The 25,126-nt window shown below is 43.8% G+C and overlaps 2 protein-coding genes across 2 annotated transcripts; both read right to left on the reverse strand.

Annotated features, from left to right (window-relative positions):
• Nucleotides 1–1,777: 1,777 nt before the first annotated feature.
• LOC311392564 (myosin-13-like) lies at nt 1,778–18,403 on the reverse strand (the record flags this gene model as incomplete). The annotated part of the gene is made up of 33 exons (XM_084488764.1): nt 1,778–1,945; nt 2,440–2,610; nt 2,825–2,950; nt 3,165–3,368; nt 3,598–3,906; nt 4,368–4,444; nt 4,538–4,682; nt 5,001–5,184; nt 5,404–5,600; nt 5,715–5,816; nt 6,280–6,669; nt 6,941–7,031; nt 7,160–7,305; nt 7,406–7,582; nt 7,874–8,116; nt 9,709–9,964; nt 10,040–10,176; nt 10,601–10,724; nt 11,214–11,331; nt 11,818–11,905; nt 12,108–12,172; nt 12,473–12,779; nt 12,901–13,071; nt 13,162–13,311; nt 13,409–13,527; nt 13,706–13,844; nt 14,230–14,333; nt 14,616–14,714; nt 14,806–14,869; nt 15,555–15,647; nt 16,487–16,621; nt 17,356–17,499; nt 18,203–18,403. The coding sequence occupies 33 exons, from the start codon at nt 18,401–18,403 to the stop codon at nt 1,778–1,780; spliced, it is 5,244 nt and encodes a 1,747-aa protein (XP_084344890.1).
• A 2,912-nt stretch (nt 18,404–21,315) lies between these two features.
• On the reverse strand, nt 21,316–25,068 carry sco1 (synthesis of cytochrome C oxidase 1). The gene is made up of 7 exons (XM_084475559.1): nt 24,731–25,068; nt 24,375–24,485; nt 24,134–24,224; nt 23,640–23,837; nt 23,335–23,427; nt 22,622–22,737; nt 21,316–21,942 (listed from the first exon to the last, which is right to left on the reverse strand). The coding sequence occupies exons 1-7, from the start codon at nt 24,881–24,883 to the stop codon at nt 21,808–21,810; spliced, it is 897 nt and encodes a 298-aa protein (XP_084331685.1). The 5' UTR covers nt 24,884–25,068; the 3' UTR covers nt 21,316–21,807.
• Between the last annotated feature and the right edge of the window lie 58 nt (nt 25,069–25,126).

Below are 25,126 nucleotides of genomic sequence, written 5' to 3' on the forward strand. Positions count from 1 at the left end.
TATTAACCCTTTCCTATGACAGAAATATTAAATTCACACAGACATCAACAAACAATTTCACTGCTATTTTATTTTATATATATATATAATTATATAATTGAGAAAGGATAGGTAATTTGATGCATTGTGCAACTTGATACCTGACCTATACTCTGACAACATTTATTCATTTCTTACAAAAAAAACACATAAACACACCATAAACATTGTATTTATATTAAACTGTTGAACCACATATATTAGTAAAGGCGTATATATATTGTATAAATGTTCCACATTGAATTATATTTCCCCAATAAAATCAAAAATCACTGTACAGTGATAAAACAAAACCAAAAAGCCAGAACTCACTCTTCTATCTCCACTCACACTCCCATAACCTTCAGACACACACACGCATAGAGAATAGACTCTTCCTATTCTCCTTTGCCAGCATTATTGCGACTTTTAGCGCGTAGTTTGTTGACTTGAGACTCTGCGATGTCGGCACGCTCCAGTGCCTCTTCCAGGTCGTGCTGAGCCTTGCGGGACTTGGCGAGATGCGCACTGGTCTGCTCCTCCTGTCAATCACATGAGACAATACCGCCCCTCGGGTGAGTCCCAAAATGATACAGAGTTCACTATTCTCGTCAAAGTTGTAATTTAACACACTTTTAACCACAGTGTAATTCAAGGCTACATATTGAAATACAGCCTTAAACGCCTTGACATCATTATGAATGTCTTTTGCGGATGTACACGTTTTTGGTCCTTTTCGGCAGGGCACAATATTCAACATGTTATATCTTTACAGAATACCTTTGCTACATTAGCATATTTGACTTATTAGGACTACTGTGAATTTTTGACTACGTATTTGAACTTTGCCTTGTCACAAGAATGTTATTGTACAGATACGAATGACCATGTTATGTTGCACACCTGCAAAAGAAACAGGTGAGATGACATGTGACTTGGTGTCTGAAAGTAAGGGTGAGCATGCGGTCACTCACCGCCTCCTCACACTGGCGCTTGTACACTTTGACTTTGAGCTGCAGTTTGTTGACCAGGTCCTGCAGCCTGGCGGCATTCTTCATCTCCTCCTCCCCCTGAAACACTCTGCTCATTACTGTCCACTCACCGGCCTGTCTGTTCCTGTCTATCCATCTAGCTTATGGTTTCTCAACGGGGGTGGTACCGCCCCCTGGGGGGCGTTTGCACAACCTAGGGGGGCGCTGGGAATTATTTTTTATTTTAAACTTTCATGGTTTTCAAATCCTTTTGGTGCAAAAATAGGCTACCTGAAATAAATAGCCTATTATCATTGATGGGTTTCTAACCCCTCTACCGTCTCAGCTACTTTTTACTGTCTATGCTCAGTGTAACAGTGGTCATACAGGGTGGTTCGATAAACATAACCCAAGTTTGCGGGTTAACAGTTCAATAACCAACACAACACAATCAAACATGGCAAAAAAAAATTGGGGTGGGGTGGGGGGAGAGGCTCAGGGTAAGGTCAGGGGGGCGTTTGCTCAAAAAAGGTTGAGAACCACTGATCTAGCTTGTACACAGGGCCGTCTTCTACTTTGCAGTAACAAGTCTAAACTGAATGAGGCATGCACTCATCTCTGAGAAGTTCTCAACCACTCATTTTTTATAGTTGTATTTAGTTTCCGATTTTATTTTTTAGCTCAAACATTAGCAATGGCCGGACCTCTGTGACCTCGTAGCTGGCTACCGGCATGCTTGTATAGTGTGTGTGTGTGTGTGTGTTTGTGTGTGTGTGTGTGTGTGTGTGTCATCTGCCCACCTGATGGGTGACCTCCTTAATTTTTCGCTCATATTTGCGCACAGCCTTCATGGAGTCCCCGCTGCGTCTATGCTCCGCCTCCAGCTCCGCCTCCAGCTCCCGGACCTGAGGGAACACCTGGATGAACTCCACCCTAGTAGAAGTATCTGGAGATCTCTAGTCAGGGTCTTACCAAGGCACGGATCAAACCGTCTATGTGAGACTCCTGATGGTTTAGAAAAGTGTGTCAGGCTGTTGGATTATTTTCCTATTGTATCTGATGTCATTAAGGAGCCGGTCGGGGTTCAATATAGTTTAGTTATTCTCAAAACCAGGGGTGGCAAACTTAATCTCTCTGCAATTCCTCTGCAATTCCTCTGCATTCGATTATTATTGGTTTTAGGATTAACTTTATAATTAATAACAAGCTCAGAAAGAATAATTTTAGGGAAAAGGATTGGCAAGCACCATTAAAGTTTAGAATTATAATACAGTTTATTACAAAAATTAAATATACAAAGTATTACAGGTATTAATGTCAGCTAGCAGCTAGGCTCAATATACTAAAACAGAAAAATTACCTTTCAGGGCGCAGATAAGAAAATCAGGGTGCATTCTGGGATATGTAGGAAATTGATGATTTCAGTTTGCACATGTGAGGATTAGCATACCCTGGTCTCCAGCTTCTGAAGCTCCTTCTTGCCACCCTTGAGGGCGAGCTGCTCGGCCTCGTCCAGCCGCTGCTGCAGGTCCTTCACGGTCACCTCCAGGTTCTTCTTCATCCTCTCCAGGTGGGCGCTGGTGTCCTGCTCCTTCTTCAGCTCCTCCACCATCATTGCCGCCTGCAAAGGAAACATGCGCTATTACTTGTTCTGATGTCTAAATGATAGCCTTCCAGTGATGCGATTGAAACTGGGTCACTTTGTGATATGGCTATGACTACTGATTCACAGCCATTTAGAATACGTTATTAATAAAGAGGCATGGGTTAGGGCGTTTTCCACAGTGATCCTTACAGGTATAAAACATCAACTTAGAATAAAGATGGAGGATTACATCTGCAATGGCCTTCTTGGCCTTGTCGTCTGCACTCTGGGCTTCCTGGACAGTGTCCTCCATGTCAGAGTGCAGCTGATTAATATCAGAATCCATCTTCTTTTTGCTGCTCAGGAGACCAGTGTTCTGTTAAGGTGAGGAAGAGAAGGGTTAACTGACTAATAGTACTAGTCTTCAACATAATTATACATTGAATACATCACTTGCGTAAAGATGCACAGTAATGTATTCAAGGCTTTCAAACAAAATGACAAAATACTCTATTCTCTTTTGATATTGACTTAGCTGTCTGCCTTCTTGTTTTGAGTTACAATACGTTTCTTTAATGCTTCCGTGTCACCTGGGCGTGAAGCAGCTGAACCCTCTCTCTGGCGTCCACCAGCTCCTGCTCGGCTAGCTTGCGGCTCCTCTCGGACTGCTCCAGCGCCCCCCTCATCTCCTCCACCTCCGCCGCCAGGAGGGCGCTCCGGCGCTCCACCATCGCCAGCTGCTCCTTCAGGTCCTCCTGACTGTGGACGGCTTCATCCAGACGACCCTGAGTGTCCTGTCAGGAGGTGGAGGACGATCGTAGGCTACATTTTAGGAGTGTGCCATGTGCTTGTGTTGTATGATGTCATTTGATCCCTCATATAAAGAAAAGAAAAATGCAGTTTAGCTGCAATTTAGTTTTTTCTTCTCTATTGGAATCCTGGGTCAAGGGAGTTTGAATATCTAAAAGAAGAAAAATGGTGGCACATGTCGTATACGTCATTGCAGTACAGTTGGTCGCCAACCTTGTACTGCGCCTGCAGGTTCCTGAGCTGTTTGGTGGCGTCCGACGCTTGGAAGTTAGCGTGGCCCAGGCGGCTCTCCATCTCGTTGAGGTCGCTCTCCAGCTTCTTCTTGAGGCGCACGGCGTCGTTGCGGCTGCGTGTCTCGGTGTCCAGGGAGCCCTGTAGGGTGTCCACGACCCTCAGGTGGCTTCTCTTCAGCTGGTCCAGCTCCTCGTCCTTCTCCAGCACCCTGCGGTCCGTCTCCGACCTGATCTGGTTCAGCTCCAGCTGGAGGTGCAGCAGTTTGGCCTCTTCCTGTTCCATGGAGGACTGGAGGACGACATGTGACACAGTCAGGGTAAGGACGCCGCTTTAAAACCTACGCTCTGCGATTATATGGGGAGGCGCTTGGAACAATATTTAAACTAAGGCTGTGAATATGAATCCAGATAATCCATCAAACCATGAATTATCCTGTGTGTGACCACTATAGAGGGATTAAGCCTGGTCTCACTAGTTCTGGGTCAGAGTGAGAGAGAAACTGCCCCAACTCTGGTGAATTTGCTGTTATTATTCAATGCAGAAAGACTTATCTTCATTCAGCACTACGGGTTATCGCTTTGACAGCAAATATAATGTATAGGGATAAGTAAACCCATTCAATATTGAAAACAATAGTTTAAACACCCTTGATCAGATGAGTCTTAACTGTGATCAGTAGACAATAAAGTCAAACAAAGCACCTCTGCTTCCTCAAGAGCAACTTGGATTTCACTCTTTTCCTGTTCCACTTGCTTGGCAGCTTTCTCCACCTCGTGGATGGTCTTTGTCGATTGGTCCAGTTTTTCAGTGATGTCGGTTATCTCCTCTGTAATGCAGAGCCAAAGCGTCAGGTTAGAAGACAACAAAAGTCCACTCAACATCCAACAATGAGAGTCTCGAGTCCAACGTCATTTCTTACGCTGGAGGTTTTTGTTCTCCCGCGCCATGCTCTCCAGGTGGTCCAAGGCCTCCTCGTAGGAGTTCTTCAGCTTGAACAGCTCGGTGCTCACGGTTCTGGACTCCCTCTGAGAGTCCTCCAGGTCAGACTGGCACTCCTCCAACTTCTGTTTCCAATCACCAAGAACCTGACAGTGGGGTTAGGGGGTTTGAATCCAGACGAAAAGCTGTGGATCAAGCTCCATGTCTGCAGTCTTGCTGTAGGCACCCTTAAATACCAGACCCACCTTACTGCTACCCGCGTCTAAATTACCTGCATCTGTATGTCACTGTAAATTACTTTGGATAGTTTTTAGTGGGATCGCAATAATCCATAACCCATTACTGAAATATTTGGTTAACCTGATGTGTAAGAGGAGTTGATTACTACTCTCTCAACACATTCTTATGAGGAGCCTGCCCTTCTAGTCTAAAATAGACTGTACCTTGTCAAAGTTCCTCTGCTTCTTGTCCAGCATGGCGTTGGATGCATTTGACCGCTCCAGCTCCACATTGAGGTCCTCCACCTCCACCTGCAGTCTCTGCTTGGTCTTCTCCAGCGACCCACACTTGGCGTTTATGGCCTCCGTCGACTCCTCGGATTCCTGAAGCCTCTGAGCTAACTTCTTCCTTTGTGTTAGTCAAGTTCAAGTTCTCATTTCAGGAAAGACTTTGACATAACTTGATTTTCATTGTACACATTTTAATGCTTATTCTAAAAAGAAGACGACAATTACAAACTTAAGAATGATAGATCAAGTGACTTGCAATGAGCACAACAAATTAGAACTTGTACGACCGGAAGGCACAACGCCAACCGCCACCAATCACTACCAAAGTGTTCCTTACTTGGCCTCCTCCAGCTCGTCGGTCTTCTGGATGGCGTCCGTCTCATACTTGGTCCTCCACTGGGCCACCTCGCTGTTGGCCTTGGACAGGCTTCGCTGCAGCTCCCCCTTGGCCTCCTGCTCCTCCTCATACTGCTCCCGCAGGAGCTCGCAGTCATGGCGCGCAGACTGCAGAGAGTGGGCCAGGGAGTTTTTGGCCTGAAATGCACAACACAAGACCAGTGAACACACAGATGAGGAATGATCATATAATTATAAATATCAAAATTAGAGCAGGGTTTGCTTTGTGTGGCCTTTTACGTGTCTTCTTACCTTGGTCTCTTCTTCCAGATGTCTCTTCAGCTCCTCCGTTTGTTGACTGGCCATGTTCTTCACCCTGTGTATCTGAGACAGGGCGGCCTCCTTCTCCTCAAGCTGCCGGGAAAGTTCCCCTGTTGAGGGTTTTAGTCTGTGGATTATTAACGGCAATACATTTACTATAGTTGTTTTCTGCATTTTACTTAGTACTAATGAGTTTACCGTTTTCTGTCTGAAGACGACAGGCATGCGCGGTGTAATCACTCAGAGACCTCTGAGCGTCCTCCGCTTTGCTTTTGTATTCGTTGCTTTGGTCTTCCAGGCTCCTGCTCTGCTTTTCCAGATTGGCCTGAAATATTTAAAGACAATTCAATATTTAGTGCTTTTTATCTTTGAGGTAGTTTAGCAGACGCTTTAGTCAAAAGCAACTTGCACTGAATTAATATACAGGCCAGTTTTGGTAACAGGTAAGAGCATCTTAAAATAATGAGTGAGCAAACAATCGGGGCCAAACTAAGTACCATTCGAACACACTAGCCCAGACACCATCCTGCCCCCCTGAAAAACTGAAAACTCATACCTTGCTCTTAAGAACACTCTCCATGTTGCAGACCAGGTCGTCCACCTCCATCTTGAGCTCGCTCTTGTCCTTCTCCAGCTTCTGCTTCACCCTCTGGAGGTTGTCTATCTGCTCGCCCAGCTCGGCGGAGCCGTCCGCCTGTTTCTTGCGCAGGGCGGCGGTCGTGGACTCGTGCTGCAGGGTCGACTCCTCCAGGTCACGACGAAGGCGGTGGAACTCTGCGTCCCGCTTCTTGTTGACCTCCACCTGGGCAGCAGTGGCTCCACCCGCCTCCTCCAGCCGCTCGCTGATCTCCTCCAGCTCCCGGGACAGGTCGGACCTCTGCTTCTCCACTTTGGCCCAGGATGAACGCTCCGCCTCCATCTCCTCCTCCAGCTCCTCGATGTGGGCCTGCAGTAGTAGTAGTAGTAGTAGAATCTGTTCCCTACAGCTGCTCTGAACTGTATGTTTAGAAACTAGGTTGTACAGCACTTTTGTAACTACTCCAATACAGTTACTCATTCATCATTAATTGTACAATGAACTATAATAGTAGTCTATTTGTTTAAAGTGGGCTAAAAATGGATGACGTATTGATGTTAATGCTGGTTTAGAGTGTCTGTTTAGCCATTGGGGACAGGAAGAGTGAAGCGAATGCCTGGATAGTTGTAGGTATACATACCTGCTGCTCTTTGATTTTCCTTTGGAGTTGTATACTGAGAGTTTGTTCTTCTTTCATTTGGCTCTGGAGGTTGATGACTTCAAAGTCCTTTCTGGAGAAAAAAGCCAAATAAACACCATTATTTGGTTATTATCTTTAATATTATTTCTTAGTTTATAATTAACCTTTACACTTGGTTCCTAGAGAATCCTGGTGTCAAGTGAGAGGAGGTGTATGTACTGTTTCAGTGCTTCCTCCTGCCGCTGTCGGTCACTCTCTATGGTTATGATAGTCTCCTGGGACAGCCTGAGATCTCCCTCCAGCTTCCTTCTGGATCTTTCCAGATCGGCTCGCACCTTCTTCTCTTGCTCCAGGGACCCTTCGAGCTGGAAAATGTTACATTTACATGTTTTTAAATTTCTTTCCAACACTATTCAGATACTGGCACATTGTTCCACAATTCTGTTTTGAGAAGGTGATACATACATCGTCAACCTGTTGCTCCAACTTGACCTTGCTCTTGGTCATGGAGTTCACTTTATCCTCTTCAGCTTGGAGGTCATCCAGAGTCTGCTGATGCACCTCTTGTAGTGATTTAATCTCCTTGGATGACTTAAGCAGGTGATCCTCCAGCCCTGCCAATTCCTCTACCAAGTTCTTGACCTGCGCAGAAGAACTTTGTCAGTTTATCATTTTTGTAACTTTTATGCAATCCGATTCAAAGCATATTGCATCTACAAAGTCCCACCAGTTCTACTTAAGTACATAACGTTACGCTACGTTACATAAATATTTCATATCATGGAAGTTGGATGTGCTCCAAGTCAACACTGTCAAATTCTGAAAGTTTAAATTTTTTTAATTATGACCATCCTGCCATCCACTTGGTCTCCTGCCAGAGTGGATCTAATAATAGTTTCACAACCCACAGTTTGAAGACCACAGTCCACTGACCTTATTCTCAGTGGCGTACTTCTCCTTCTCCACCTTGGCGATGATGAGCTCCAGGTCATCGATGTCTCTCTTGAGATCCAAACACTCGTCCTCCAGTTTCCTCTTCTTGGCCGTCAGCTCGGCGTTGATCTCCTCCTCTTCCTCCATCCTCTCTGAGAACTCCTTCACCTTGGCCTCCATGTGGATCTTGCTCTTGATGAGGCCCTCGCATCGCTCCTCCGCATCGCACAGGTTATCCCGCTCCTGCCACGCAAGACATAGACAGGAGCTTGTAACTCCTGTTTCTACCCTTTGCTGGATCAATCTGTTCATGCAACGTTTAGCCTTCCGTAAACACGTACAACAGGAAAACTTCTTGAAAGTGGATGAATAAGGAAAGGTTGGTCTGGCATGTGGCTGGGCACCTATTTCTGAAATCAATGACATTATCATGTGATCCAGACCTTCCTGGGTGGCTAAAGTGGTCCTCGAGAAGGTATGTGTTTTTTGCATTTTCGGTGTGCGATTATACATTTATCTAGCATAGTGTAGACCAGTGGCGATTTCTCTAAGACTGAAAGGGAAGCTCAGCTTCCCCTAAAATTTCCCAAATGGTCAAATATATACTGTTGTGTTAACATTTCATTGACTAAAAATGTGTTAAAACACGTCCATCTCGAAGACGAGTTTGTTCAGAATCAGTTGCTTATCGCAGGTCGACTGACTTGATTTACTTCTCATACATTCCTGTAGCGTCACAGTGCATTTGCCTGTTGAAGCTCAGCGTCCATCCACTTCAATGGGGCTGCATAGAACAGCTTTTTTTAGTGCGTCGAAAGTCGACAGTCATTGGATAATGCTGCAATTATGTCCCTCCCATGGACGCTCAGCGTCTCTGGGGGTGAATGGAGGAGTGGGCTGGCCTGGACGCTGGGCTCCTGCGTGATGATTGGAGGGTTTGTGAAAGACTGAGTTGCTGTTTGAGTGACAGTGATTTTGAACTATAAAACGTCGCAGGAGCTCTCTTTAGTCCTCAGTCCCATCGCAGATTTTGCAAGCCAGTCGAAAGACAAACTGCAACCAATTTCTTGATATTTGCTTGGCGAAATTGCTAGACAATTTTCATCGTACATTTCGTACACTTATACACTCAATTCCTTGTTTCAGTTTAACATAATTCCCACATTTCCTTGTTCAAGTTTAATATAGTTTTGGTAGTTGGCCATCACTTTGATTCAGGGAACCTGAGGTCTGAACTTCAAGTCCTGTATTCAGATCAGGACTTGCAGGGTGGCAGGGGAACCCTGTGTGATTTCTTGGTGTTCCTTAAAGACATGGAGTTGGACAGTGCAATGCCTCAGCTTTACAAACTGTTCTCATTAGTGGCAACAATTGGAGCTACATCTGCAGGTGTATAAAGGAGCTTCTCCTGTTTAAAGCGGCTCAAGTCCTACACCTATAACACAATGGGCCATGGCCGTTTAAGCAGCCTAGCTCTGCTGGCCATTGAGAGGACACTGGTCAAGTCACTGGAAAATACAGCTAGTTGGTATGACAGGGTCACAGAGCATTTCCTTGAAAAGGAACAGAGAGCAGAATTTACATATACATAAATTGACAATTTATATGATGTAGGCCGAAAATGAGCTTCCCCTCTTTGAAAGACCAGAAGCCGCCACTGGTGTAGACATAGTCTACTCTTACTGTTTAAGGTAGGCAAGTGGTGTGCAAATCATTTCCGACATGCAATCCCTCATTTAAAGTTTGAATGCAAGAGATGGATGAAATATGGAAGGTATACATTTTAACTTTTTTGACACGCAGAGGCATCTCTCTAGACGAGCAAAAGAACCTACGGCTTGAATCTGAAGGAAGAGGTCGTTCTTCTCCTGAACCATTATCCCCATCTTCTGCTCCAGCTCCTTCCTCCGGGCCTCAGATCGGAGGTACTCCTCTCTCAGCCGGGAAAACTCCTCCTTCATGTTTTGCATCTCCTTCTCCGCCTCTGCGCTCCTGAGCAGCGGCTTGATCTTAAAGTAGAGCCTCATCCACGGCCAGTTCTTCACACTCATGAAGGAGCGGATGTTGTATTGAATTATGTAAATTGATTCCCTGGAAACAAAGCAAAAACTCAGGCATGATTCTTGAAGCATATTCCCCACACTAGAGGGTGGAGGCTGTATTCACCTATTCTTGGACATCGCTTTGAATCTCAGGCGGCCGACGTAACCGCGGGAAACGGCCTGGATTCGTGTGATCAGCACAGCCAGGCGTTCGTCTCTCATCTCCTCCAGAAGACCCAACAGTCCAGCTTTGAAGAACACCTGCATCACGTCATGGGACGAAGGTCAACACGTTTAACCGTGTTTGGTGGAATCATGCACAGGATCAAGTGAGAACAATAGTAAAAGTTGTTCCTCTTTATAATCAGTGCTATTTATTGTATGCTCTATTGTTATTCTTTAATTATTCCACATAATGCAAGTTCATGCTCCATTTGAATACATATTTGGAAGTACTTTTGGCTTTTGGCACGGGACCCATCTGTGCAATACATTTGTGAAATATGGCGAGAATTGCTTAGAACAAATCTTACCAATAATGTGGGACATCTTTAATAATCATTCCATACAACTTTAAGATGGCCTGACTTCAATGTCTGGTTGGGATTGTGGTGCGCCTTAGCTCCAGACAGTTTGGACCACGTCCATGGCCTTAGAGTCACTAAGGTCAGGCCGTTGAGAGTACCTTTGTGTATCCAAACTTGTACTGGGCGTGGTCCACATCGATGGAGGAGAGAAGTTTCTCTGAAGCTTTTTTGCTGTCAATGAACTGTCCTTCAGGTATCGCACTGGCGTTCAGGATTCTGTACCTGTGAGGAGGAGATTTACCACACAAATTTACTTCCCATATGCAGTGCATGCATACAAAGCTAGTAGGAGTAATCAAGGGCAATGAAATGCTTTGATTTCAGGCATCCTCGACTGTGCAGCACGTAACAAATAATAAACATAAGTTCCATGTAAAAACTACAATAAAAATATATTATATATGATTATATATGATTTGTAACCAAATACTAGAAAATGTGCTTGCGTGCGTGTGTATGCATGCCTAACTATCTTACACAATTAAAGGGGTGATATTATGCCACTAGGTGTGAGTGTGATTAGCCATTAAAAGCTGTTTGAAAATTTACCTGGGTTTTCCAGGCTTTTAATCACACCTGGTGGCATAATATCCCCCCTTTAACACATCTGATAACTACAAATGAGTGATGACTAGGAGCTGTCTACAGATAGGGACATTCTGATGGTAGATGTTGGTAGAGGATACGGTAGGAAACTGGTCATGGGCTGACCTCTGTTTGAAGTCCCCGTAGAGGATCCTGCTGGGGAAGCCCTTCCTGCAGATCCGGATTCCCTCCAGCACTCCGTTACAGCGCAGCTGGTGCAGCACTAGGTAGTGGTCCATGGATCCTGGGAGGACAATAGTTTTCCAGCAAGGTACCACCACACATATACTAGCACACGTCATGGTATCAGTCTGACTTGGAAGATAGAATGGTATGACTTGATCAATATTATCAAAACAACTAAAGCTGAAAAATGGGATACAAATACATATTGTATATTGCTTATTAGATTGATTTGAGTTTTTGGGATGTAAAGTTGGCTGTGGATGCAAGTGTAGCTTCACTTTAGCGACCACTAAATGTTCATTGTGGTGATATTCTAATCAGTGTTGTCATTGCTCAAACGTTATTTTTTTGCAAAATTGTACATATGCAGGGTAAATGTCTTCACTGGATCTTCAAAATAAAACAACCCACGGTGCAACGAATGAGGCAGACCTGGCAGGGCTCTTACAGCGTTTAAGCATCTTTCCCGTATTGGTATTGATACCATTTACCCAAGTATCACTTCTGAGCGAGTGGTGGCGACATATTGATCGTTTTGTCTCACCTGGTGTTTTGGTTTCGTTTGGGATGATGCACCTTACAAAATGAGGATGGGTAGAGCGAAGGTTGGACATTAGCTTGTTGAGGTTTTCCTGTTGGAGACAAAGCCAAGAGAACACTCACACTTTTTTTTTTCTAGCACTTTTTATCTACTTTTATATTATTTGGTAAACCATTGTAAACCTTATATATGGTAGGACCTGAGTAAGAAGGATGCCAACCCAGAGATAATTTCCCCTTCTTAATTAATCGCAGAAACAAACACTCAAATGAAAACAAATAACTGTACCGTACCCTGAACAGTGCAGAAACCGTCTGAAAGGAAGAACCCTTTTTCTTGGCACTCTTCCTACTTCCATCTAGGAGGACAGAGAACAAAAAATAAACAGGAGGTTTGCATTGCATGTAGGGTTCCTCTTGTCTCACTCAACTAGTAGCACTTCTGCATTGTCATTAACACTGCCAGGGTTGGGGGTTCGATACCGACCGGGACCAGCAATGCTATAAATAGTATATGCACTCAGGGTATTTAAAAGAAAATGGCATGCAACATAATATACTACACACCACTACATAGAGTAATAGCATTCCTATATTTGCAGACAGGAGAAGACTATTGGTCAGGGTGGTCGAATAAGGAGACGGTGAGGCCCACAGACCGTCGGTGGAGGCGTAGGTGGCAAACAGCTTGCCCAACAGCTTCAGGCCGGCCTTCTGGTAGAGCTGGGCCACGGTGTCATTCAGTGGGTCCTTGTTCTTCTCTAGCCAGCCCGAGATGTTGTAGTCCACGGTGCCGGCGTAGTGCACCAGGGAGAAGTGGGCCTCGGCCTTGCTCTTGGAGGGCTTGGGCTTCAGGAAGCAGCTGTTCTTGCCCAGGTGCTGGTCGTACAGCTTGTTCTTGAAGGACACGTCGGTGGCCTTGGGGAACATGCACTCCTCCTCCAGGATGGAGAAGATGCCCATGGGCTGGAGGCATGAAGGAGAGCCGTTTCTTTAGATGTTTGGTTTGTTGGATAGATGGATGGATGGCTGTTTGAATGGATGGATGGATGAATATAGAAAAGGAACTTGAAACAGTGCAGTTTACCTTCTCGATGAGCTCGATGCAGGCTGCCAGGTCCATGCCAAAGTCAATGAACTCCCAGTCGATGCCTTCCTTCTTGTACTCCTCTTGCTCCAGCACAAACATGTGGTGGTTGAAAAACTGCTGGAGCTTCTCGTTGGTGAAGTTGATGCACAGCTGTTCCAGACTGTTCATCTGCATGGAGTCATCTGCATTGTATCACTTCAAATCACAAATACATAAGAAAACTAACAACAAAGGTGTTGTCTTGTGAGTCCCCTTTACCTCAAATATCTCAAAGCCGGCGATGTCGAGGACGCCTATGAAGTGCTGCCTGGGCAGTTGGGTGTCGAGCTGTATGTTAATCCTGGTCACCATCCAGAGGAACAATCGCTCATATACGGCTTTAGAGAGGGCACCCATTGAGTTGTTCACCTGCCATCAAAGATTCCAGAGATAAAATGGACTTGTGAAGTGCTGCAAAATGACATTTTTCCAACATAGACGTGTACTAAGGGGAGAGGCAGGGTACCTGTTGCACTGTCTGTCCTTTTGTGACATACTCATTTCCAACTTTCACTCTTGGATAGCACAGGGCCTTCAGTAGATCTGCAGAGTTCATGCTCATGAGGTAGGCCACTTTGTCTGCCACTAAGGATTTATGTTACAAAATGAACAAGGTGTTAGAGTAGGCAGAAATGCAAGCAATAGTCAAGATTTAAGCCAGATTTAAGATATAATAATATAAATTGGTTGGTTTGGGTCATTTTTTGACCATTGACCATTGCATGTGGCTTGTAGCCCATCTTCTGAACTATCAACATCTCACCCTCGGTGCCGTCAGGCTCGGCCTGCTCCTCCCGCTGTTTCTGCTTGAACCTCATGTTCCCATGATGCATCACTGCGCCGGTCAGCTTATAGATGCCCATCTTTTCTTCTGCGCTGAACCCGAGGATGTCAATCGCGCTCTACAGAAACCAAGGAATGTTGTTTAGTCCACCTGAGTTTACATTCTGAGTTCACAGGCAGACTTGGAAATAATTCACTTGGTAAAGAACATTTTTGAAAGATCCCAAACGTACACGTCTTAAAAAAATGCTTTTGATGCAAATGTATGATGGGATTTTTGTATTTTGTATGTCTGTTTTTTTTTCTGGGACAGCCCCAGCTGAACAGTTCAACGGAAATATCCGCAGTCTACCTGGAGGCATCCCCGAGCAAGCTGCTGTAACCCCTACCTGCTACTTCATGACATGTACCTAACCGATTCACATCTCACATCCAAGTCCCTTTGGATAAAAGCGTTATCCAAAGGGAATGACTAAATAATCAAATACTTCATATATATCTTACATCAGTGGCCACTAGCTCCTCTTGGTCACTGATGCTTTGAACAGTGATCTCCCCCTGGCTGATGAACGGGTAGTCGTACGGGTTGGTGGTGATCAGCAGCAACTCTGGTATAATACAAATAATGATCATTGTAACGCTGTAACTTTGGTTGGATCAAATAAGTGGAATCGAACAATCAGCAAATGGCAATCTCGACGATTTTCTTTAAAATAATGTCTGTTGAGTCAATATGGACCGCAGAATGAGTTAACGTCAATGTTACGAAGTGGGTGTCGGTGATTGTATCTGGGAATAATTAACACTTCACAATAATTAATCACGAAGAACATTCGTTCAAACTCCCATATTAGTTGAACATGTGTTCAGATGATTAAGAGTCCACCTACCAGTTAATTCTGGCTTTTGATTGGACAGGATCTGATAGAAGATGTGATAGCTTCTCTCAGCTGGGAGTTGAAAGGTCACCCTAGACTTCTCCAGTAGATCTGAGGCATTAACACAAGAGGTCAAACATTGCTATCTCATCGCCTGTATCCCTGGATTATCTATAGCATACGTAGCTCCGGTCAGACTTACAGGTTTCAATATCAGCCGATGACAGCTTTCCCTTTGTTCCAAAGTGGATGCGAATGAATTTGCCCTGGAACATGATTACCATAGGGAAAATGAAGATTATTATTATTCTCATAGGTGTTGTTACCATTGTTCACTGCAACCTAATATATGCATATTAAAGGGACCCTGTATAACCAGTAAGTTAAGTTAAGTTAAGTTATCCTTTATTGTCCCTTTTTGGGGGAAATTGTTTCTCTGCTTTTGACCCATCCGGGAGCCGGTGAACACCCGGAGCAGTGGGCAGCCGCAGTGCAGCGCCCGGGGAGCAGGTGGGGGTTTCAGGTGCCTTGCTCAAGGGCACCTCATCCGTGGATGAGGACATAGGAGATTGCTGCACAACCACTCCCCCGTCCATATTTTTGTCTACCGGTCGGGATTCGAACCGGCCACCCTCCGGTTACCGGTCCAACTCTTTAACCAGTAGGCCACGGATGCCCCGTGGCCACAGATGCCCCAGTAGGTGTGATGTTGATTAGTCCAAGCTTCCAGGCAGGAGGTACAGTCCACTGGGTTGGCTGGTAGGGTGATCTATGCATCATATATTTGAGTGGACATTCCCACTAGTGATGTCACTAACTGGTATGGAATTAGCTTGTAATGGCTAATCACCATCACATCTGGTGGAATATTAGTTTGCCTTTATCATTCATAACATAAAGTATACAGATATAAAAGAGTGGCGTTTTTGTTTTTGATAGAATTAGACTCACGAAGCGAGAGGAGTTGTCGTTTCTGACGGTCTTGGCGTTACCGAAGGCCTCCAGCAGGGGGTTGGCCTGGATGATTTGATCCTCCAGGGTTCCCTGTTAAAAGGAACACACTTCCTTGTTTAAAATAAACACAGAAGAAGAGGACTCTTGTACTGGTCGCAATAGGTGCAGGTATTTTTGTGACCCAGGATAGTCTATTGGTTTGGGTGTTAGGCTAAATCCAAGCCAAAGTGTTCTGGGTTTGAACCCCAATTGTAGGCTTCCTTGAGCAATACACCTACTGACATGTATCTGAAATTGACTGCAAGTCACTTTGGTTGAATCTGATTAATGCTTGTCTGAGTAGGGTGAAAGTGCTGGTACAGTAGTCAGTATATACCTGCATTCTACCATCAAGTTGCTCTTTCTTGGTTGGATCCCCATATGATGCAATTGTTGCAAAATACTGGATGACCCGCTTGGTGTTCACAGTCTTTCCAGCTCCGGATTCTCCGCTGCACAAAAGGTTGAAATGTATGGTGAAATGAGACGAGGGGCTCTTATTGTCACCGTCAAGACAGGAAGTGGAATAGTTACTCACGTGATAAGGATTGACTGGTTCTCACGATCTGTTAAAAAGATGAATAGTTTATAGCTCATAATTTAGGATTGGGATTTTGGGATTCATACTCTCTACTATTCATAAAATATTCACACAGTTGTGTTGTGATTTGGAAGTGACTGACAGAATATTACTTTTAGATACAATTTGGATACATATGAACATGCAATATAATAGATAATATATTACAACTGCTCATATTCCATACACATTTGTTGTGTCCAAAATCCAGGTGCCTTGGACTTTTCTAAAAAATCTTTCTCAATAAAGGTATCTATTATATAAACTCATTTCTTAGTGTTTGCGTACCGGTAAGCATGTACTGGTATGCGTTGTCGGAGATGGAGAAGATGTGCGGTGGGACCTCCTGGCGTTTTTTACCGCGATATCCGGCCACAACCTCTGGGTTGTAGACCGGCAGCCACTTGTAGGGGTTCACCGTCACACAGAACAGCCCCGAATAGGTCTGGAATAGGGGGACACAAAGGCTTGGTCCTCATTAGGATGTCCAATATTTTTACCCCTCTTTATTCTTGTTCATGTTATGATGAATTTTTAGTTTTTTTCACTTTTGATTATATTTTCACTTTTGTGTAATAATACAATTATTTTCCTGTCAAATTTGGTACTTATTGGGGTGAGACAAAACTTGATCCTTATTTTCAATAGTGAGTTGTGCCTGCCTGCACAGCTATGGCAAAATCATCACATAAACATTTATGATTCAGGGGGCTTGAGCGGATAAGTTATAAGTTAGAAGATAACTATTCAATTTTTTTTTTTTTTTTTTTTGTGCATACAATTACAATTAGGTACATACAATATGATAACAAGGTAAAGAAAAGTTACTTTTGAGTCATTTGAGTAATTGCATTTTGTCATCCAACAGACCCTCTCATCCAAAGCGAGGAGGAGTGTCATGTGGTCTTGCTGAGAGGCAAGTGTGGATGTCATGGTGACATTGTTATCATGAGTGCCAGAATTAATTAATGAATTATCATTCTAAGCATTCCCACATTCATGGCGGGTCTGGGGAGGCACATGCCTGAACATTTTGGGATGTACACATTCTATATACACTCTCGCTCTACGAAGGCTGTTTGTTGTGGCCTGGTCCCCCCCATATAATACTGTGCCCTTCCCATGCCACCCCTACTCAATGATACTAGTGGTTTGACCCAAACAGAGGCTCGGTCTTACGTAGATCATCCAGGCGGCGTAGCGCTCCTTCAGGTTGTAGAGCACGGCGGGCTCGTGGAGGTGGGTCAGCATGGCCATGTCCTCGAGCTTATCGTACTTAGGAGGGTTCATGGGCCGCAGGTCATCTGGCTGAACCACCACAATCTGGAGGAAACAAAGGAAAAACAAAACAAATACGAAAAACCTACTTTAAAATTATGCGTCAAATAAAAGGACATTCTGAAATATTTATGAAAAGTATAGCCCACTTTTAAGAGTGTGTAATACTTGTGTGTTTAACATAAATTAAATAACAATGATTATTACACTGTTTTGTATTACTCATAATAATAATAATGATAATAATAGACCATTGCATTTGGGTGCTATTTCCAACCACGGATTACATTTTTAAGTCGAAAGTTTATGCAATTAAAAGCATTTTAATCAATTAAATATTTTTAAAATCAAAATCAATCAAATCAATACAATAGTTATGCTGTTACATTTTGTGTCAAATGATTGACTTATTTCCAAACAAACCTCTTCACAGTGATTCAAGACTGTGATGCTCTATGCCTAGTCCTGCATCCCCCTGGCTTTATTTTGGGATAATGACCGGCTTGCTGGAGCCTACATTATCCCTTACTTAAAATGTGCCAAACTCATGTACTGTGAACAATACAAGATGGAAAAACTTGATGAAAATGTTTTATTGAACTCAATTCAAAGAAATATTTAAATGTCTTCCTTAATTTAGAAAATTAAACTCTAGTCTATTATGCTCCATTTTGTTGGCTAACTTTCCGTATTATCTATTCCGTAATAAACCAGATGAGGACAAGAGCTGTCCTCACGCCACGCCTACCTTTGCATCCTCGGTTTCCACGGTGATCTTGGAGCCATCTTGCTTCTTGATCTTGCCCTTCACGTACTCCTGCTTCGCGTCGGTCACAAAGATGGCCGTCTTGGCGTCGAAAGGCATGTTCTGGGCTGCGACCCGCTCTCGCTCCGGCTTGCGGAGGAACGGCGCCGCCACCCCAAAGATTGCCATCTCATTGTCGCCCATGTCTGACTAGACCTGGCTGTGGACCGCGGAACAATCTTAAGAACAGTCTGGTCTATCTATTGGTTGTTATATGATACTATATATGCTCTGCTTGAGCTCAGTCTCATTTTTCGATAAAAGCTTAGTTTAAGTCATATTTTAAGGTTCATCTTGTATTTTGTGTCAAAAAGGCCTAAGTCAAATAAGATGAATAAGGCAGATAGTGATTATGGAATGTAAAAAGCACTCTGATTGGTTAGGTTAGACAATATCACAATTTGGCCAAAATATTAGAAATATTCAATTTGGCCATTTAATTCAATACAATGACTGTATTGATGCTAAGCATGGGGGGGCAGTGGGAATCAAACCCAAAAACACGCGATAATGCCATGCTCTACCCATTGAGATAGACACAACCACAATAAAGTCATGTACATTTTTGTATTTTTTTGTAAAAAGAGGTAAATAGCGCTTACCTATCACAAAATGAAAAGGTTTGACAGAATCCAGAAAGGGTTTCTAGAAGCTGTCACAGAGATGATTATCGCTCTTGGTTTATTCCTATTCACTACTCAGTGTGCCATAGACATGCCCTGAGCCTAACGAGACTTTGACAGCCTTTATAACACCAATGCCGGGACTGTATTCACACTTTCTCCTATATTTGGCCAGAGAGATCATATCTGGCTTAAAAGCCAAGTCTGAGAAAGTCATCGACTGTCTGTTTCATGTCTGTTTTGTATTTTAAACTACCTAAGTATAGCTGTATTGTGTAATGTTTAAACGGTTTTGATTGTGTTCCGCGCCCTCGGCCGATTAAAAAGCAATGATCACTAAGGACCACGGATTATGGGGCTTCGGGGCCAAACATGGCCCTCCTCATTTTCCGGGCTCAGGCAAGATTAGGCCTCCTAAATTATGGCCATGGCAGTCTGAGGACCTGGATGAAGCTGGAGATTGCGATACAGTCTTTGTCTTAAGTAGTCCATGCACATCAAAGCAAGCCGTTCACATGTTTAAACTGGTTCCAACCAGACATAAAGCCTTGACATTTTATGTAATCTAATTTGTGTATCTATTTAGTAAGCGTCCATCTATGTGTCTTGTACTGTCTTGTACTAGTATCTTTGTTCTTGTTATTTGTCACAAGATTATCTTGGGAATTGTGTCTGATTGAACGCCTAAGAATATCAAAAGCCTACTTTTATTATTGTTTTTTTTTAATGTTCTTTTTATGTAGTTTTTAGTTACTCACTATACTACTTATCCATCCGATCATCAAGATGGATGGATAATATTTTCATAAATAAAGATTAAAAAAAGATTTTCATGAATATATATATATATATATATATCGCTTGCATCGCATTCCCTGCGTGTGTGAAGACTGCCGGGCTGATCCTGGTTTGGATTGGGACTGACAGATCAGTCACTGTGCAGAACGCTCGGCTCACACTAAAACCATCAGCAGACGTGCGTTGTGAGAATGCAGAACATGTCTGTTTGCCTTGACGGGGGAGTTAGAGGAAGAACAATGAATACACAAAGCCCCAGAGCTCAGTCTTAAGCCGGTCGGTGCGTGTTTCTATCAACAAGTCCCAATTAGCCTTAGTATTCATAGTGTGTGTGTGTGTGTGTGTGTGTGGTGAATGCTTTCCCTTTTTTAAGGGATCAAGATGCATTTGTTTTGATCCCAGTCAAATGAATCATTGTTGGAAGTAAACAGCTGGTTGTCTTGACATTAACCAGCTGTTAGAGGATGTACATGTAGGGAAGATCAGTCTTCTTGTGCAGCTCCCTTTACATTATGATGTAAAGGGACTGGCCCAAACCTCTTTGTTTACATGAATCTTATCACTCATTTTGACTCATTGTGTTGGAAATGTTCATTAAAAAGCCAACACTAGCTGTGCTGTATGGGGTGGGGCAGAGACTAGTATTGTTCACCTGTAGGCATCCTGGATGCTCTAACAACAACCTGCTCCTCAGTGACATGTATCTAAAACTCTTTTTGAGTCGTGTTTGGTAAAAGCAACGGGTAAATAACAAAATATAACGAGTATTTATTTTTTTATGTTCTATGTTCCCTGGTGGTCAGTGACCGACCAGACGTTCTTAATTGGCGTGGATATACCGGGTCTAAATCAGTCTTTCTTTTCATCTCCCACAAGCTCAGACAACAGCTGCCTCTGCAACTGCTCCTCGTTAGATCAACAAATCTACTGAGGAGCAGCCAGACATTACCCAACACCCCCATCCCCATCCACCAACACCCCCATCACCCTCAACCACCACCACCGCCGACACCACCTCTCTCCTGGCAGGTGGAAGGTGGGTGAGGCAAGAGAGTAGACAGTTATTTGGACAGAAAACGTAACGGTCAAAGGATGAAGCAGAGAGAGAAAGGGTGATGGAGAGAGAGATGGAGAGATAAAGGGAACAGATGAGACAAGGAACCCCTTCAGCTGGTTCGGTCTGTAGGGGAGAGGGGATTGATTTTAAATAGATCTGAAGGTGGTTAAGGGGGTCTGGGGAGGAGAGAGAAGGGCCATGAGCATGAGCCACTACAAGGCAGGTCAAACACTGTGAAGACGTGCCAAATGAACAGATTTTAAGCTTAAACACCCTCTAAAATATGATTCCTATCGCTGCTCTGTCCACTTGTTTTTCTTTAGACTTGGTCCTAGTACACCTTTTCGTAACTTGACTTGACTTTTGTGAGTGTGAGTGAGTGAGAGTTTTAGTCCAATTTGGTTGGAGGGAACTCCGCCTCACTTGCATTGAATAAAAGTGTCTGCTAAACAAACACCAACACCAAACAGTCCTGGGACGGAGGGCCATGGATGGCTTTAGGAACGCTGTGTGGTTCTTAACTGGTCTGCTGGCTTCGAGCACTGTAAAGCACTTTAAATAGATGACAACGTTTTACTTTTTTATTGTCTTAAATCTCAAGAAAAATAACTGAAATGAAAGTAGTTAAACCCTTTATCAAGATGAAGGCCAGAATGCAGAAACAGTGCAAAGCATGGAGAAAATAAAAGACAGTGATTACAATGAACACAAAAAAAAAGTTATTATTTTCTTCCAAATTGCACTTTTATCTTGCAATGGGGTCCAGCTTATTTAAGCTGGCTGTGGTAGTGTTTATTTCACTGCCCAAAGCCTTCTTCTGATGCAGCCAGTGCTCTGAAGTGAATCAGACTTCATGGTTGAGTTATCTTTGTTAAGGAGGGCGACAAACCCGCCATTCAGCAGACCACTGCAGTCCACCCACGCAACCACTTTTTCATAAAAAAATAAATACATAGACAATAATCATCTGAATAATCATTGGTCTTTTGTTGATATAGTGTGCAATCGTCAGTCAGGAGATTCAGTCCCTGATGATGGACTGAGGTTTGTTTAGAAGGCCGGTCCAGCCTCTATTTGCCTTTCTTGTGTTTCCTCATGTACGCCGCGATGGAGTTGGTGATCTCTGTGCTCGTCTTGTTCTGACCAAAGTACTCGAGGAAGTCTCCGTCAGGACCCACCAGGTACATGATGATGGTGTGGTCCACCTGCGGAGAAGTTAGGTCACACTACATTGACATTGAGGACATTTAGCAGACACTTTTATCCACAGCGATTTAGAATAAGTACATTTGTCAGAAGAAAGTATATTGCTAAGTACCAAGCCCTTGGTTCTAACCCATTCCCCGTATACAACAAAGCTACTTAGGATAAGATGCTACACAATGCTAAGTACTATTTTTAGGGGGGACATTAAGTGCCAGGACGTAAAACATACAATAAGTGCGTAAGAGGGGTACTGTGTGTGTGTATATATATATATATATATATATATATATATATATATATATATATATAAAATTATGCACTATTAAAAAGTGTAGGCCAGAAATGCTAGCTAAACTGAGGAACAGCTTATAAAAGTCTCAGTTGTTTCCGTTGAGTCAGATCACAATCTCACTGCAAACTAACGCCTCCTGGGTGTGCTTGGAAGCAAACACCATCTGGACTGGGGGGGGATCTCTCATGGTCCACCTGTTTGGGTGTGATTGCTGCGTTCTAATATCCGCAAAGGAACCAAACTAGGGAGGGAAAATGCTCCAGGGTTCGTACACAAAATCTCTTTGTGATGAAAAGCGTCTCTCTGCTCATGGCTAAATAGTAAAGACCTGCTCAGTGTCTGGTGGAACTTGAGTGGACCAGCCGGGGGGGCGGGGGGGTACTCACGATGTAGTCGTTGTCCTCATCTTTGGGCCCCTGGCTGTAGTAGACCCTGTAGGCCCGGGACACCTGCTCCACCTGGGCTCGGGTTCCCGTCAGACCCACCAGCTTGGGAGAGAACTCTGCCAGGAAGAGGAAGGCGCTGTTATTATGCTGACTGAAATACACCGGCAAAATGGTGCTCATTATTACATCGAGAATCCACAGCACCGTATCTCAATAGATTTAAATATTTCTAATTACCTAAGTACAAACGTTTAAATATTCTCATCTCAACCATATTCTTCCCTATATTTAATCAAAATTAAGTAAATCAATTCTTCAATAGAGAAATCTGAAAAGCATTATGGCACAGCCTTGTTCCTTACATATCAGCTGTCACTATTACGTATCGATATAGTGAATAATGTTCTCTATGGTAAGCACGATCAAATTTTACTCATCGTCTTGGGGTTGCTTTAGCATGATGGTTTTTATGCATGCAGTGAAAACATTATCTATCTAACTATCTATAGTGAAGAATTCTCGGTACAGTCGGTACATTAAGGATGTTCATAGAAGCAAGTGCCAAGCACTAACACTAACAATCGTTAGGTTAACCCCTTCCCTGTATACAGCAGAGACAGCTAGGATGAGATGCTACATGATGCCAAGTATGACTTAAGTGGCATGACATACAACATACGGTTTGCATGAGTCTTGGCATTGATTGGACCTACCTTTCACGTAGGCGGCCATGGCTTCAACTGTGTCCCGGTCGGGGTCGATGGTGATGAGCAGCGGGGTGAGGTTCGGGATGCTCTTTATCTTGTCTGGAAGGAAGCACACGCGAGGGAGCGTTTGCACGGTTACCATGCAATTGATCACGTTGAGAAGCCACTCGGAATAATAACAATCGTGAAGTGAGCCGACTGTGACAGAACACTTTACAATGAAGTCAGCAAGCAGGTAGGGGTTAGGTCTGATCTTATCTGTTGGTCTGATATATCCATCATACATCATGATGGGAATAAAAGTGGGTCACCTATGTCGTCCACCACCTCGATCATCTTCTCGATCTCGTCGGGGCAGATGTCGGGGCAGTGGGTGAAGCCGAAGTAGAGCAGCACCCACTGGCCCAGGAAGTCCTCGCTCTTGCTGGGTTTGTTGTTGTGGTCCACCAGGGAGAAGGGCCCGCCCAGCGCAGCCTTGCCTATCGACTTGTTACGCTCCTTCTCAAGCACTGTGGGGGGAGAGACACACACACACACACACACACACAACATATGGTTGATGCTTCCATAAGCTTTACAAGGATTAATTAATGAACCACAATCTCACATAAACACCATACGTATACATGTGACAGAATTACCAATATCCCAGTAGAAAGATGTCACCTCTGACAACGTTACATAATAACAGTAATAACATGTGTTTTGTCAACTGTAATACATAGTAACTACCACTGTGTATATGTAGTACTACCACTAATAGGTAATGTGCTTATTAGAACATTTACAGGCACAGTTCTCTTACATTCTTCCTTTTCCTTCTTGAAGTACTTCATGAGACCCAGCACCGTACCGCTGATGGCGAATGTGATGGCTAAAGATTTCCACGTCACAGGCTGTGGGGAAAAACAATATCGCAAACAATGGGTTAGTTTGTCCCTTTGACTAGAAACCATGACTTGAGAAGTCATTCATAATGGTGGCTGCCAACAGTTGAAGTCTCTCTTTTATATCTAGTTATATACATAGAGTAGTCTGACTCATACCCCTGTTTTTTTGGAATTGGACTTTTGACCGGGTGGAGGAGGTAGAGATGAAAAAGCTCTGCTGCAGAGTGGAGGTAAACACTGCGTTGCCCTGGACATCTGTACCCGGGCCTGGATGGGTACAGTTAGAGAACAAAAGAAACTGTCAAGTTGCAGCCAAAACTGGGATAAGATCCTCCACACACACACACACACACACACACACACACACACACACACACACACACAATAGTCACAACACCACCAGGTTCTAGACACCATCACAATAATATTCTCTCTCTCTCTCTCTCTCTCTCTCTTTCTTCTACAGGTTATCTCATTAATTAATATTATAACATCCTTTTGGTTTGACCTACCAGGCACTGGAGTCTCAGAGATGCCATGGCATTGGATAACGTGTCGGTTCGTCCCGGTAACGCGCTGTGTATAGATCTGAGTGCGTGTGTATGTGCAGATCTCTGCAGAACCAGCCGATACCACATATTGGGGTTTGAGAGGCTCAGGGTCATGTCTATATGATGCCTGAATGTGTCGCGTCCGACAAGGAAGTAGATGTCAGTTTACACAACATGTGTACACCCGGCCGGCCTGGGGTCAGTTTATGTATTTTATGAGACTGTATTTTGACGATAACTTCTGGCAGATAAACGGATCTGAAATCAGCGCACCGGTGCTGGCTTTTCGCACGTACCGGATGTTGCGTCATTCTATTGCTGTCGTTGGATATTATTACTCACTGGTGACATCTAGCG

Source organism: Micromesistius poutassou, assembly GCF_964030765.1.
Source record: "Micromesistius poutassou genome assembly, chromosome: 1".
Lineage (NCBI taxonomy): Eukaryota > Metazoa > Chordata > Actinopteri > Gadiformes > Gadidae > Micromesistius > Micromesistius poutassou.